Genomic DNA, 13,457 nt, shown 5'->3' on the forward strand with positions numbered 1-13,457 from the left:
CTCAAAGTATATTATTTTTGGCAAACTTAGGGTGTGTTTGGTTGGGGGGTTTAGGGCATAAGGTATGGGTATCAAAGTGATTGTTAGTGTTTGGTTGATAGGTTTTGTGAATGTTACTATGGGTTTGGAATACCACATTAATGGCAAAACCCATACCCTTATTAAATAAGGGTTTCATCTTCCTTCATCATTTCTTCCCCAACTATTAATAATCATTCCCATTCCACCCAACTACCAAACATGCTAAATACTTTCACCAAAACCCATTACCCTTACCAAGTATTTGATACCCATTCCGATTCTGATTCCCATGTGCGAACCAAACGCACCCTTAGTTTGAACAAATGAGCACTTTAGAAATTGAGGAGAGGTTGGGAAAGATTTTCTAGAAGCTTAGGAGAGAATAGAGAGAACTAGAATTTTTAGAAGCTACAAACTACATTCTACCCAACCATATGTTTTTATTAAAGATTAGGAAGTCATTATCAATAATAATGACATTTAAATTTGAATATAACATTCAATTTTTGTAACTCCTAATCATGATGTTGTGACAATCATTCAGAGCGACTCAAGATTGACAATCAATCATGAAGACTTTTTGTGTGCAGAGTGTATAAGCAATAGTGAAAATTAAGAACTGATTAGACGACTCACGATTTATCTCTTCCAGCGCCCTTGGACAAAGGTTCCGAGTGCCTAGAATTAGTCTAGTGTAAAGTTCTTGGTGCTTAGAATTAGTCTAGTGTAAGCTGAGAAATCTAATGCATAAAAAACAATTGAAAATCAATCTTTTTGTTGCTAATTATGGTTGTTAGATGTGGTCCTGCTTTCCTGCACTTTCTGCATTCTTATGCCCACTATCTGTTTCAACAAAACAATACAACTATTCTTATACAATTAGTGCCAAAGACGGTCGATATAGCTGTGACTTCTCAAATGAGAGGTCTCAAGTTCGAATCCTAATATGAGGGTATTGACTTTTTGTAGTACTACATTGTAACAGAATCACCCGTTCTCAAAAAAATTCTTATACAGTTAGTAATCCACAAATAAAGGTTCAAGCCCCAAAGATAAAGATGCTAGAGAAGAGTAGCTAAAATAGTGTATATGTCAAGGCCTCTACAAACTTTCCCCTCAACATCATATGCACACAAAACCCTGCTCACTATTCCCCAATGTACTTATCTCCATCAAACTCATCTTCTGCAGGTTTTGGCCTATGCGCTTTTGTATACACCCGGTGCCGCCTTTCTCTCCCATATATCACCCAAAACGTGAGCGAAAGCATTACTGAAACTGCAACAATCACCAGGCCAATGTACACCCATTGGCTGTAGCGCCGTAGACCAGGACAGTGAGTTGTGTGTATTTCGGTGAATGTGTCTCTGACAAAATCGCAATCTTCCAAATCGACCAGGAACTGCCCGTAATTGTACAAGCCATAGCTCACGTTTACGGAAGCCATCATCTGGCTGTAGAAATCTGGAGTCAGTCGCCCGGGAGTAACGCACAAGCCACTAGGAGATACTTGGCACACGTACTTACTCCACACCTGCACGACGCGAAAGTGAAGATCAATTTCTCCTCTGAAACGACACAAATTTCCATATAGACGCTGAGAGGAATTGAAGCATTGCTCCATCCCAACTAAAAGTCTAAACTGATAATTTAATTGCACATATATTATATATATATATGCTCAACACACCCCCTCACATGTGCAACTTGGTTACTTTTTGACAGACTACAAGCAACACGTGGACCATAGTTAACCTTTGGCATGGGGTTGGCTCTTATGTATTCTATCTCAACTAAAAGTCTAAGCTGATAGTTGGATTGCACATTTATGTTTATATATTATATATGCTCAACATTTTAAATGTAGTACCTGTGTTGCATTGTTGAAATCCACTTCACCGGGACTGCATGCTCGATCAGTCAGGTCACTATTATATGGATTGCAAAGTTGTGGCACCAGTGGACCAGATTGGTTGTAGTAAAACGGAACAAAAACAGGAGCAAAATTATTGTTGGACACATTGGTTATGACCTGGTTAATGACGATAGTTAATTGGGACGTGACTTCCTTGGTTTTCGTCAAAGTCTCTTGTGCAGTGGCATTGTCTACACAAGGCAGTATATCGTCCAAAGCCGTTTGAGCAGTCGGGTTTTGGACCCACTGGTTCATCGCTACACAAGTGTCTCCTGTGACGCTGCATATCAAGCATCCAGCACAAAATGAATTCACCAATGAACCATGAATTCAAGAAAGCATGACAGCACAAGTTGCTAATTAGAATATGAGAAAAACAAAACCAAAACAAATATCTTACTTGTGTAGAAGAAGAAATATGCCACATAAAATGAAAGTCGCTGTTACAAGAAACCATCCAACAATAACCAAGCTGCAGGAAAAACAAGCAAAGCTTCCTTTTAGAGGGAAATGCAATGAAACATCAGAAATAACACGAGAATAAAGAGAGAGAGAGAGATAGAGGTATAGAACAATGATACAAACTGCCTAGCTTACATGTAAACGAGAAACTGCACTCCAAAGATTGACAACACTGGAAAAAAAAATGAAGAAGATTAAATCGAATGAATCGGTAAACAGAACTGTGAAAATGTTGTCAAGCACCGGCCTTAAAAATCTTACCAAATCCAAGGAATGTCAAGGCAAGCATAACAGCCGATAGTACAATAAGCGCAATTCTCCTGCATTCATGCTTGTATATCAGTATTGTTAGGATTAAGCATTTACCATTGCACCAAAAGCTATGGCTCACAACGAAGGCGAAACTTTATTTCCTTATATACCGCCACCACATTTTCGAGAGGGGCAGGGTGCTGGACTTGGCCCTTCACCAGCCTGACCTCTGCCCAACAATCTCCTGGCCACCAATTGCCAGGCTTGGTCTTTCACTGGCCTCCGCCCAACAAGTATGTTCTTATTATGACTGAAAGAAATGAGCTTCTTAGACAAAGCAGAAAAAGAGAGATTCCTATTTATATTCACTTACACGGACTCTATCACGTCTTTTATATCATCTTTATTGTCGGCTGCTGTCTGGGCAAGGTCACTAGCAGAAGAATTGATTTTACTTTGAATGCCATCAATATCACTTTGGACATTAGCGGGGAGAAAGACTTTATCCACCGAAATCTGCTTGGCTGCTGAAAAATAACCCGAAACATCCCTAAGACTTCCAGCAGTGCTATTTGCCTGCTTTACTACATAGTCCAAAGTGTTTATTGTACTACTGTGAAATTTTCCCTGGCCAAAGTATAAAATAACACATCCAACTCTGAACACCAAAAAAAAACCAAAGAACAATTAGAAATGAAGGAAGAAATAAGATATTTGGCAGATTTATTTCTTTCTTTATTGTGGTCAGTGTGAGTGTATATGTGTGCACATGCAAGAGAGCCGATAGCGAGAGGGAGGGAGAGAGGTACATTGCAACTACGGTAAACAGAACAAGGAGAATAAGCGAAAGAGCATAAGCTATTCGAGAATATCCATAAGGTTCCCTTCGGCAGCAACAGTAGCAACAGCAAATGAACAATAAGCATAGTCCAAAGATAGCAAACCAGATCAGGGCAACTATGAAGAACGGAACTGCAGTAAAAGCCACAGACTGCACGAAAACAGATTCTAGCATCAGAACAGGCCATTTAAATATCAATGTGCAGAACTAATAAGAGGGTTACATATACATATGGTCTTTATTAGCTAAAACTTAAAATTCCAGAACAAAATGGTTCTTGCTAAGATATTTACATCTTAATTGTACATTGCAAACAATGCACCTAAATCAATACTTTCCTGAACAAATACTAAGAGTAGAAAAACTGTATTGTATAAATCTCATATATGGTCCCCCTCTTTGCTTTAATTTCTAGGGGAAAAATCAATCTGTAAAGGCATTTATTTGAATATAGCAGTAAATTATTTGGCCCACATATCCTTCAGTAAATTCAGAAACAGCACTATAATAACACCAACTGAGATTTCATCACCCAACTTAGATATGCTTTCTCACTTTTAAAGCAAAGTTCACACTTTTAAAGCAAAGGTCTCAACTTTTAAGGCACCCTTAGCTACAAAGATGGTACATGCATACCAAAAAACACACATATGCAGCACCATAAGTACATTCTTCACAATAATCATGGGTGTATGAGAGTTAATTTTGAAAAAGTCACAAAATTTACTAGTTTATCAGACAGAAGGTAAAAGCTTTAGCACTTACAGCCCAGTAATGGCGGTTGCTAATGTTCCATCCACCTGTGTATCTCTTGAAATCATCGAGAGGGTCTTTCCTATATGTCCTCTTAGCAGCCAGGATGAGTGATGAGTTCAGTGGAGGTTCAACATCATTGGGTTCTTCATCAAGAACCCTTCTTCTCTCCCCAAAAATCACTTCATCACTACTATAAATTTCCCCTTTTTAAAATAATAAAAATTAAAATTAAGTGGGTAGCTCAAGAAAGAAGAAGAAAAAAAACCAGGAAAAAGGTAAAGTAAAGAACCTGAAAGGGGAAAGTGGGAAATGTGCTGTGGTTTTGCTTTTTCTTCTCCTCCAAAACAGAGAAGGGTAGAGGAAGAGAAAACCAAGGAAATAGTGAGAAGAGAAAAGAGGAGTGACCCTTTGCACAGCATTGTGTTTGTAGCAGCTACTATGGCAGGAAATCTCCTTGGGGGCACTGGAGAGGGAAAGTTATCAAGAATCTGTGATGTACTGATGTCTAGAGTTTAAGGAGAGAGAGAGAGAACTAAGTGGTGAAGAACATGTGTAGAAATGTGAGCAGAAACAGATATGACGACAGAGACAGAAAGAGAGCTGGGTGGGCAGTGGCTGTGGAATTTTGAGTTTGGACAACAATGTGCAGAGTGAGAGAATTGCGAGTGTGATAGTGTGATGGACAGTGGCAAAAGGACAAATGATGCAGATGGCATATCACATCTATTTCGGTTGATATTTTGTCAACTACAATTACGCACTATAATCAGTGGGATTAATTATGCTTTGTACTGTAACTTGATTTTGGGTTGGATGATTGAGCCATCAGCCATTATCTGGAGGGCGATGGAAAATATTTAATACGGAGTACTAATTTGGGCCCCTAAAATGTGCAAAACTTTTGTGGTCACATTCTCCAAGAAATTACAGCACTACCCGCTGCTGGTAACTTTTTGACTTGGATGCTCTAACGTAGGACCCACCAGTGGCCACACAATAATATCCTCCTTCTTTTATTTATTTATTTTGAAATCAAAACAATTCATAAGTCACCATTCAAAGATAAAATAGTACATAAGGATTTAGGAGGGTTAAAAAATCACTTGTGGTAATTGAACATATAAACGGAATACCTTTTAAAGTATGGGCAACCTAATTCGCAAATCACTTTACAAAAGAAATAAAAAATTGAGAGAAACTACACAATAAGTTGTTGCTATCATGAAAGATCAAATGAAAGGAAGAGTCCCCTACACAAGACATAAGACCTTGAACCACTGATCACTAGGTTTCCTAGGATAAAACGAATTACGACTTATGGTTTAAGCACTCAAACAATAAAATCCCAACAAACTAGAACAACGATTTGGACACAAAAAAGTTTGGAAGAAGGAAGAACATAGTTTTCTAGAGAGAAAAATATAGGGTAGTTGATTTTCTTGGTATTAAAATCTTCTTCTTCTGCTCAACCATACGTATATATAGGAGAGATAGAATTAAATAGGATTTAGTCATGTTAATATTGGTTTAGAAATCAGTTTGTAACCTTCATAATAGACAAATATTTATTTTGTAAATTAATTTTGAAAATTAAAATTAAAATTAGTTCAAAATTATTAATTCCATAGTATTAGAATTGGTTGACTTGTTTAGATTTTGAAATTTAAATTATTAGTTAAATAAATAAGCAATTATGTGCGTAAGAGTACTATGAAATATTTGGATTCACAAACTGATTTGAACTAAATTTGAGTCGAAACTGAATCGAACTAGAATTTTAAATCGAAAAGTTTTATTTTTTCAAAACCTAAAAAAAGAACCCGGACCAAAACATGAAATGCCACCCTAGGCCAAAGCATACGGTTGTTATGCCGTGGACCTAGGTCCAATACGACGTCGTTTCACAAATTAAAAAAAAATAAAAATTAACGGCGTTAACGGCTCCTCATCGCAACAGAACACAAACTCTACATTCACAGATCCTATACTCCATATTCACAATTTGAAAACTCCACATTCTCATAATTCTTGATCAGTATTGTGAGTCCCTCATCTACTAGAATGAATATGTAAGCGGAGAGTGGATCGATCACCTTGCTTGAACCCATGTTAGGGCAAATAGGTCCAAACTTTTCACCATCAGTGACAATAAAAATACTCAATTAAAGACGCACTCCATAAATAACTTCACCCACATCTCATAAAATTTCAATTTGGTCATAATATCTTTAATCATATACCACTCAATGTGATTGTAGGCCTTGTCCGTATGCAATTTAAATATTGCGTAACTATCAATACCTTGTCATTTCCTCTTAAGAAAATGTTATGTTCCATAAGCAAGTATCATATGTGGTCACATTCTCTAGCACAAAAGCACTTTATTCTCATATATAATCTCATCTAGTAGTGATTTAAGTATGTTAGCAAGCACCTTAATTTTATTTTTTTTTGATAAATTCACCGGGTATTAGGTTCTATAGAATTTTTCCCCATAAAGAGAGCTCATTTGCCACTTGAGCTACCCCACTTGACCTTAATGATAAGCTCATCCTTCTTGTGTTTTCCAAAAAAAAAATCCTTATTCTTGATCTATTTTTTACCTTTAATAAAATTAAAATATATGACAAAAATTTATCATAAAAAAATACACTTATTATTATTATTATTTGAAAGTAAAAATACACTTATTATTAAAAGGGAAAAAAAACTAGAAAAAGAGTATGAATTGACAGTGGATTTAAATTTTAACCCAACATACCAAATTCAAAGTTATCTTCATTATTGGAAAATATATTTTTAAAATGGTATTTGTTCACGCCTTTTTAAGTACGAGAATCAAATACAATTTTGATATTTATGTATTTATCTATTTTTCATAGTCATATATGTCATTTAAACATCTTTTGAAATGATAGAGTTTATTCAAAGTTAAACTCCACTATATGCTTGCTAGAATGAAAAATAAAATAAAAAATAACTTCATGCACTTTTATGTGTTGAAGTCCATGATGTAAGATTTTAATTTTTATTTTTTAAATTGTTATATTGTATTTTATACTAATATCTTATTGATGGATATAATTAGAATGAGGCATGAGTTAATTACTCCAAAATAATAAAGATAAAGTATTTGAATGAATGCAATAACACTAGAAATTTGCTATTAAATGCTCACTAGTACAGATTTGAGATGTTTGTAATAAAAATTGTGTTTCCACTTCTAGACAAAGACTTTAATTAATTATACAATGAGCTCCTAATAACATTTACATTATTTTATCATCTGATCTTCCAGTTCTATGCAATTGGGCTTCGTTGTTTTGACCTTGGGCTTATATAGAAGGAATAAGCCCATTGGATTGGATAAAATAGGCCTATAATTTACACTAATCCAAAGCCCTAGCATATTTTAGGGTTTGGAGTTTAAAGGCAACCCTAGCTTCAGACGCTTCTGCAACGCCTAGGTTTTTAGCTGCTCCGTTTCACGTCCATAGCACCTCGCAGCCTCCAACCATGGCAGAGCAGGTATTCCCCCTCAAATCTCTCTATCTGTGTGTGTATGTAAATCAATGTGCTGTGAATTTACGGTGAAATTGAATCTATTTGCTTTGTGTTGCAGACGGAGAAGGCTTTCTTGAAGCAGCCAGGAGTTTTTCTCAGGTATGATTATGCGATCATATACCTTCCTAGTATGGTACCAATATGCACTATTATATGTGAGTGCACACTGATTTATTTATTTTCATTTGAATTGGCAGCTCGAAGAAGACTGGTAAGGGAAAGCGGCCCGGTAAGGGAGGAAATCGTTATTGGAAGAGCATTGGTCTCGGGTTCAAGACACCCCGTGAGGCTACTGAAGGTACACATATACTTTTCTGAGTTGGTTACTGAATAAATTTAGCACATATATGGATGTTGTTCTAGTTTCAGTTCTTCTCGCTTACTGCCATTTTTTTTTCTTTTTTTTGTTTGCAAATTAGGTTTTGTTATTCTTACTCTTACATGAGTGCAGCTATTGTATTGAATGTCTTGATTTCAGCAGTTTGTAAATGAATTGTGTTTTGTTGTTGGATGATTAATCTTGAGACCAGTGTGGGACTGTTTTACTGTAACTATGCGATTGATTGTTTGGAAATTGTTATCTTGTGGCAAATGAGAAATCTTGGGGAATAATGCTGCTTGGTAAGATTCTGTGTAAATTCATTTAGCCATCAATAACAAGTACCTGATCATGGAAAGTAAAATGTATAGAGGGTTATATGATTCCTCATTCAATTGGTAATATAAGGAATAGATGGTAGTAGAATTAAATTTAAATGGTTATATTATGGCCCTAATCTTAAGCTAAATCTTTAAACTTTCTTATGAAACCAGATGTATCACTAGTTTATTCTAAAGTGTGTTATTCAAGATTTCTCATTCTTGGAAACATTATGTTTTTATTTATCCAAGTAATTCTGATACATTGACCAACAAATGCTCTTCTCTTCTTTCCAGGAACATATATTGATAAGAAATGCCCCTTCACTGGTACTGTTTCTATCAGAGGTCGTATCCTTGCTGGAACGTGCCACAGTGCAAAGATGACCAGAACCATTATTGTTCGTCGTAACTACCTTCACTTTGTTAAGAAGTATCAAAGGCAAGTGCTAGTTATGATTTGCTGTTTTGAATATTTTGCTTATTTTCATATTTCTAAACTTGACAAGTTTGCTGATTGGTCTTCCAGGTATGAGAAGCGCCACTCAAATATTGCTGCTCACATTTCACCATGCTTCCGTGTCAAGGAAGGGGATCACGTAATCATTGGACAGTGCAGGTAAATATCTTAGCTTTTAACCCGTCTTCTAATCTCTATCCTGTTATAGGATTTTGTCTAGAATGATGGACATGTCTTTCTTCATAACAGGCCATTGTCCAAAACGGTTCGATTCAATGTGTTGAAGGTGATCCCCGCTGGATCTGCTGGTGGTGGGAAGAAGGCATTCACCGGAATGTGAACGCGATGTGACCCTTTTTGTTAAAAAGTTTGTGCTAGAGCTGTTTTTATTGTTTTCGTTGAACACATTTTTATTTCATTGGAATCTTATCTATAATACTACTTGCAATTGATTTTGTGTACGTTGAATTTACAAATTGCTTAACTGAAATTAATGTTAACAGGGTTTTCTATGTTGGGAGTTTTGTTTGTTGGTTGTGAAGATTTGTTATAAGGAAATGAGTTTTAAGGGCGGCTTGAAAATTGAAATGCAGTGTAGGGTGGTTTTCTTGAATTTATTTTGATAAATAAATGCTGATACAACTCTAATGTCACATGGGAATGTTTTTCGAGTCAAGAGCTAAACTTAAAAAAGTGGAGGAGAAACATGATTGCTTTGAGTGATAATTCAACTTCAAAATATAGTGTTTTCTTCATTTACATATATACGTATTTTAGTCCAAGACGGCTTTTAGTTGGCTAATTGACTAATTGGCTGACTAGGTACGTTGAGTGTCTAACTTGATTGAGTTGAGCGCTTAACACGATTGAGTCTGTGTTTAACTCGTTGTGTGATTTTTTTGTCTACTTGACTATTCTTTTTCTATATTTTCAGTCATGTACTTAATAAAAATCATTTAACATATATGTAGACTAGTTTTGGAGATTATAAATATACTCAAATTATTAGGTAATTTTAGAGATTATAAATATACTTGGATTTTTTAGGTTGCTTAGGCGCTAGGCGTGCCTAATACTAGTGATAGTGATTCCAATACATCATGGGTGTACCAATTGTGGTTTCTTTTTACTCTATCTCGTTTAGTAAAAGATTTTAACATCACAAATTATTTTATTTGTTAAAAAAAAAAGTGAGAGTGATGTACATAAAGATATTTTGGGAATTGTCGCAAAACCACTCAAAACACCATACTTGTAAGGTAACCTTTAATTTGTTCATTCATTCATATATGCAATGAATTCATCCCCTCCGCTCTTTTCCCAACAAAGAGGATACATAAACAACGCTCTGTTTCGTTTCGTTTTCAAGTAAAAAAACAAAACCAAAAAAAGAAAAAATTAATGTTAGTTTGTTGAGGCAAGGATAATGGGGGATGATCACGAGACTTTTTCTCTAAGCTCTAGGAAGAAGAAGTCATTCTCATTCTCCGTTAACCTTTCTTGTTGCTTCCATCGCCGGCGCTCCTTGTCGTCGTCCGTGGCGCCAATGTCCCCTTCGCGATGGATCAAATCCAGAAGAAATTGCAGACGCCAACGCTGCTACTGCTCCTCTACCGATTTCACCTACGATCCTTTAAGTTACGCTCGCAACTTCGACGATCACCACACCTCCAATCCCCGCGATAACTTCTTGACCAGGTTACGCATGCCGCCGCCGCCGCCGGTGCCGATGGAGGATCCCAACGCTCAGGATGAGTCGGCCGCTAGGGTTCCGCACTTTTCAAAGAAAGTATTGATTCAATACGCACATTAATTCTACATCAAATCCCTAATCCTACTTCTATTTTTTACTCCACATACTTTGATTGCATAATTTAGTAGGGAGATTATGATTTTTATACATTCTTTTTTTCTTCTTCTAATTAAATTTAAACACAAGTGAGATTAAAATTTTTTTGAAAGTATACGAAATATTTTTGATTGTATTATATATTTCTTGTTAGAAACAAATTAAATTACCCTGTATGCATTGTAAACATTCATTTGTATAGATTTGTATTTTCAATGCCCCTATATTTTGTAATGTATAGTTTTTTTTTTTTTTTTTTTGAGAATATGTAATGTATAGGTTTTAATATGTAGAAAAAAACTGTTTTTCTACATGTATAGGTTTTAATATGTAGATAAACAAAAATATGGCTGAAATGTAAATATGTTTTGTTTGTTCAATTAATTTTTAGAATTATGATGTAATTTGGGTTTCTCATTCATTTTCTTTCCTTACAAAATTATGAACAATTATATTAACTATGATTGGATGAGACTACCGAGCATGTAACCTTCCTTATGTGGAAAGTACGAATAATTTAAGTATATTAAAAATGTACTTTTTGTTATGGTCGACAAAATACTGTGTTAGATCATGGTTCAGACAATAATTTGCCATTTAGACTACTTTATTGTGAACTAAACTGTACCCTATTTCCCTACTCATCTTCCTTGCCATTGCAACCTCTCTAATCTGCACTGAGGTATCAAAATCCCCAATTTCACAGTAAAAGTTTGAAACTTGCAACCAAACAGCAGCCTCCTCTGCTTCAAGCTTCATCAATTTCTCTGCAACTCTCCTTCCCACTTGCTCATTTTTATGAGTTCGACAACTCCGTAACAACGAGCTCCACATCACAGCATCTCCCTCAACTGTTGCAGCACAGTTCATCAACTCTTCGGCCTCACTCACCAAACCTCGGCGCCCGAGAAGGTCCACCATACATGAATAATGTCGCCTGTCAGGGTTGATCCCGTGATGTGTTCTCATTGAATCGAACACTGTTCTTGCCTCTTCCACCATACCGGAGTGGCTGCACCCCATCAATACACACAGAAATGTTACCTCGTCGGGCTTTAGGCCTTGTTGGATCATAGCTCCGAACATCTCGAGGGCCTCGGTTCCCTTTCCTAGCCTTGCGTATGCATTGATCATAGCGGTGAAACAGATGGCATTAGGTGAAGGAAGCTCTATGAAGATCTGATCAGAGTGTTCAATGTGACCGGATTTTGAATAAGCATCGATCAGGGAACATGAAACCACAATGTTATATTCAAACCCGACCTTTATTGCACAGCAATGCAACAAAGCACAGCTATTCAAGCTCACTGAGGCCGACAATGATAATGCCTTTAGCGTCGAGGACAAACTCACTTCGTCAAATCCAATACTTTCGTCAACCATAAAACCGAACAGTTCTAATACGTCTTCTATAACGTTGCAATGCAGCAAAGACGTCATCAACGAGTTACAACTCTCAAGAGATGCCTCGGGGGCATTCTCGAATAATGACACCAAACTCTCAACGTGCCCACATTTCCCATACATGTTAATCAAAGCAGACTGAATAACAACATTTCCATAATCAAATCCCAATTTTAGGACAAAGCAATGAATTTGCTCTCCAAGCAGCAATTCTTTTCTCGCACTCGATAAACTTAACAGTCCCAAGAAAGATTGAGCCGACGGCCTCTTCCCCCAAGATTGCATCTTTTCAAACACTTTCAAAGCATCCTGCAAAAGTCCATTGGCAGCATACACAGAAACCATTGAACTCCATGATATCACATCTTCAGGTGGAATACCTTCAAATGATTTCCTGGCATCACTTAGAACCCCACAAGCAGAGTAAAAATCAACCAAACCATTGGCTAAAAACAGATTTGTTACTAACCACCCATTCTTCAACACAAAACAATGTATTTGCCTTCCTTCAAGAAGAAGTCTCCCACTACCACAACCACTTAGTAAATAACAAAAACTAAGTCCATTAGGCTCAACACCTGCCAATTTCATGTCAGTGTACAATCTTAATAACTCCTTTGACCTTCCTAAATCACAAATTCCACGCAAAACAATATTCCACAATGTTAAATTCCTTTCAGGCAAGCCATAAAACAGTTTCAATGCAAATTCTATGAGACCCACTTTCATATACAGATCAACAAGAGCACTAACAATGTATATGTTCATATCCAAACCAAAGACTATCACTCTACATTGTATCTCAAACCCTTTTCTGTAAAAACCTGCATTGTTACATATACTCAAAACAGATGAGAATGTGGAAGAGTTCTCAGTTATTCCTTGGGAGACCATACTTTTGTAGAAGTAGAGAGATTTTCTGGGAAACCCAGATCGGTTTAGCCCAGAAATTACAGTGTTCCAGGAGATGACATCACATTCGGGCATTTCACCGAACAGTTGAAGGGCAGAGTCCAAAGACCCACATTTTATGAGATTATCTATGGCTCTGTTGTATGAATATATGGTGGCATGACCATTTTGTAAGTACCCTAAAGGGGATGAAGAAAGTGGTCGGGGCAGGAGTTTGAAGTGAGGGGAAAAAATTGTGGCGGTCCTGGGGAAATGTGACAGTATTGTTTTGGTTGTCATGAGAATGAGAGTGAAAACATAGAAATAATTAAGGGTAAGGAATTGGGAAGATTAGGTGAGAAGAAGATTGATAAGAAGAGTTTAAACCCATTTTCAGTCACTA

At 36.5% G+C, this 13,457-nt stretch overlaps 3 protein-coding genes across 3 annotated transcripts; 1 reads left to right on the forward strand and 2 right to left on the reverse strand.

Annotated features, from left to right (window-relative positions):
- Positions 1-922: 922 nt before the first annotated feature.
- On the reverse strand, positions 923-4,892 carry LOC116000966. Its single transcript, XM_031240849.1, has 9 exons — positions 4,537-4,892; positions 4,257-4,450; positions 3,460-3,641; positions 3,024-3,308; positions 2,660-2,718; positions 2,534-2,570; positions 2,337-2,408; positions 1,892-2,216; positions 923-1,555 (listed from the first exon to the last, which is right to left on the reverse strand). Exons 1-9 carry the CDS (start codon positions 4,664-4,666, stop codon positions 1,169-1,171), a joined length of 1,671 nt encoding a protein of 556 aa, XP_031096709.1. The 5' UTR covers positions 4,667-4,892; the 3' UTR covers positions 923-1,168.
- Positions 4,893-7,659: 2,767 nt separating this feature from the next.
- On the forward strand, positions 7,660-9,422 carry LOC116018880 (40S ribosomal protein S11-like). Its single transcript, XM_031258905.1, has 6 exons — positions 7,660-7,775; positions 7,870-7,910; positions 8,009-8,109; positions 8,748-8,892; positions 8,980-9,069; positions 9,160-9,422. Exons 1-6 carry the CDS (start codon positions 7,764-7,766, stop codon positions 9,248-9,250), a joined length of 480 nt encoding a protein of 159 aa, XP_031114765.1. The 5' UTR covers positions 7,660-7,763; the 3' UTR covers positions 9,251-9,422.
- A 1,898-nt stretch (positions 9,423-11,320) lies between these two features.
- LOC116000529 (pentatricopeptide repeat-containing protein At1g74600, chloroplastic-like) lies at positions 11,321-13,243 on the reverse strand. Its single transcript, XM_031240622.1, has one exon. The coding sequence runs from the start codon at positions 13,148-13,150 to the stop codon at positions 11,357-11,359; it is 1,794 nt and encodes a 597-aa protein (XP_031096482.1). The 5' UTR covers positions 13,151-13,243; the 3' UTR covers positions 11,321-11,356.
- Between the last annotated feature and the right edge of the window lie 214 nt (positions 13,244-13,457).

Source organism: Ipomoea triloba, chromosome 1 (assembly GCF_003576645.1).
Source record: "Ipomoea triloba cultivar NCNSP0323 chromosome 1, ASM357664v1".
NCBI lineage: Eukaryota > Viridiplantae > Streptophyta > Magnoliopsida > Solanales > Convolvulaceae > Ipomoea > Ipomoea triloba.

What these genes read in the sequence shown, in the direction of transcription:
- LOC116000966 (XM_031240849.1), bottom strand. Translation starts at nt 4,666, where the DNA reads ATGCTGTGCAAAGGGTCACTCCTCTTTTCTCTTCTCACTATTTCCTTG. An exon ending in AAAGACGTGATAGAGTCCGT is followed by an intron (nt 2,719 to 3,023) that starts GTAAGTGAATAT and finishes GCATGAATGCAG; the next exon opens with GAGAATTGCGCTTATTGTAC. An exon ending in ATTTCAACAATGCAACACAG is followed by an intron (nt 1,556 to 1,891) that starts GTACTACATTTA and finishes CGCGTCGTGCAG; the next exon opens with GTGTGGAGTAAGTACGTGTG.
- LOC116018880 (XM_031258905.1), top strand. An exon ending in TTTGTTAAGAAGTATCAAAG is followed by an intron (nt 8,893 to 8,979) that starts GCAAGTGCTAGT and finishes TTGGTCTTCCAG; the next exon opens with GTATGAGAAGCGCCACTCAA. An exon ending in GTAATCATTGGACAGTGCAG is followed by an intron (nt 9,070 to 9,159) that starts GTAAATATCTTA and finishes TCTTCATAACAG; the next exon opens with GCCATTGTCCAAAACGGTTC.
- LOC116000529 (XM_031240622.1), bottom strand. Translation starts at nt 13,150, where the DNA reads ATGCCCGAATGTGATGTCATCTCCTGGAACACTGTAATTTCTGGGCTA.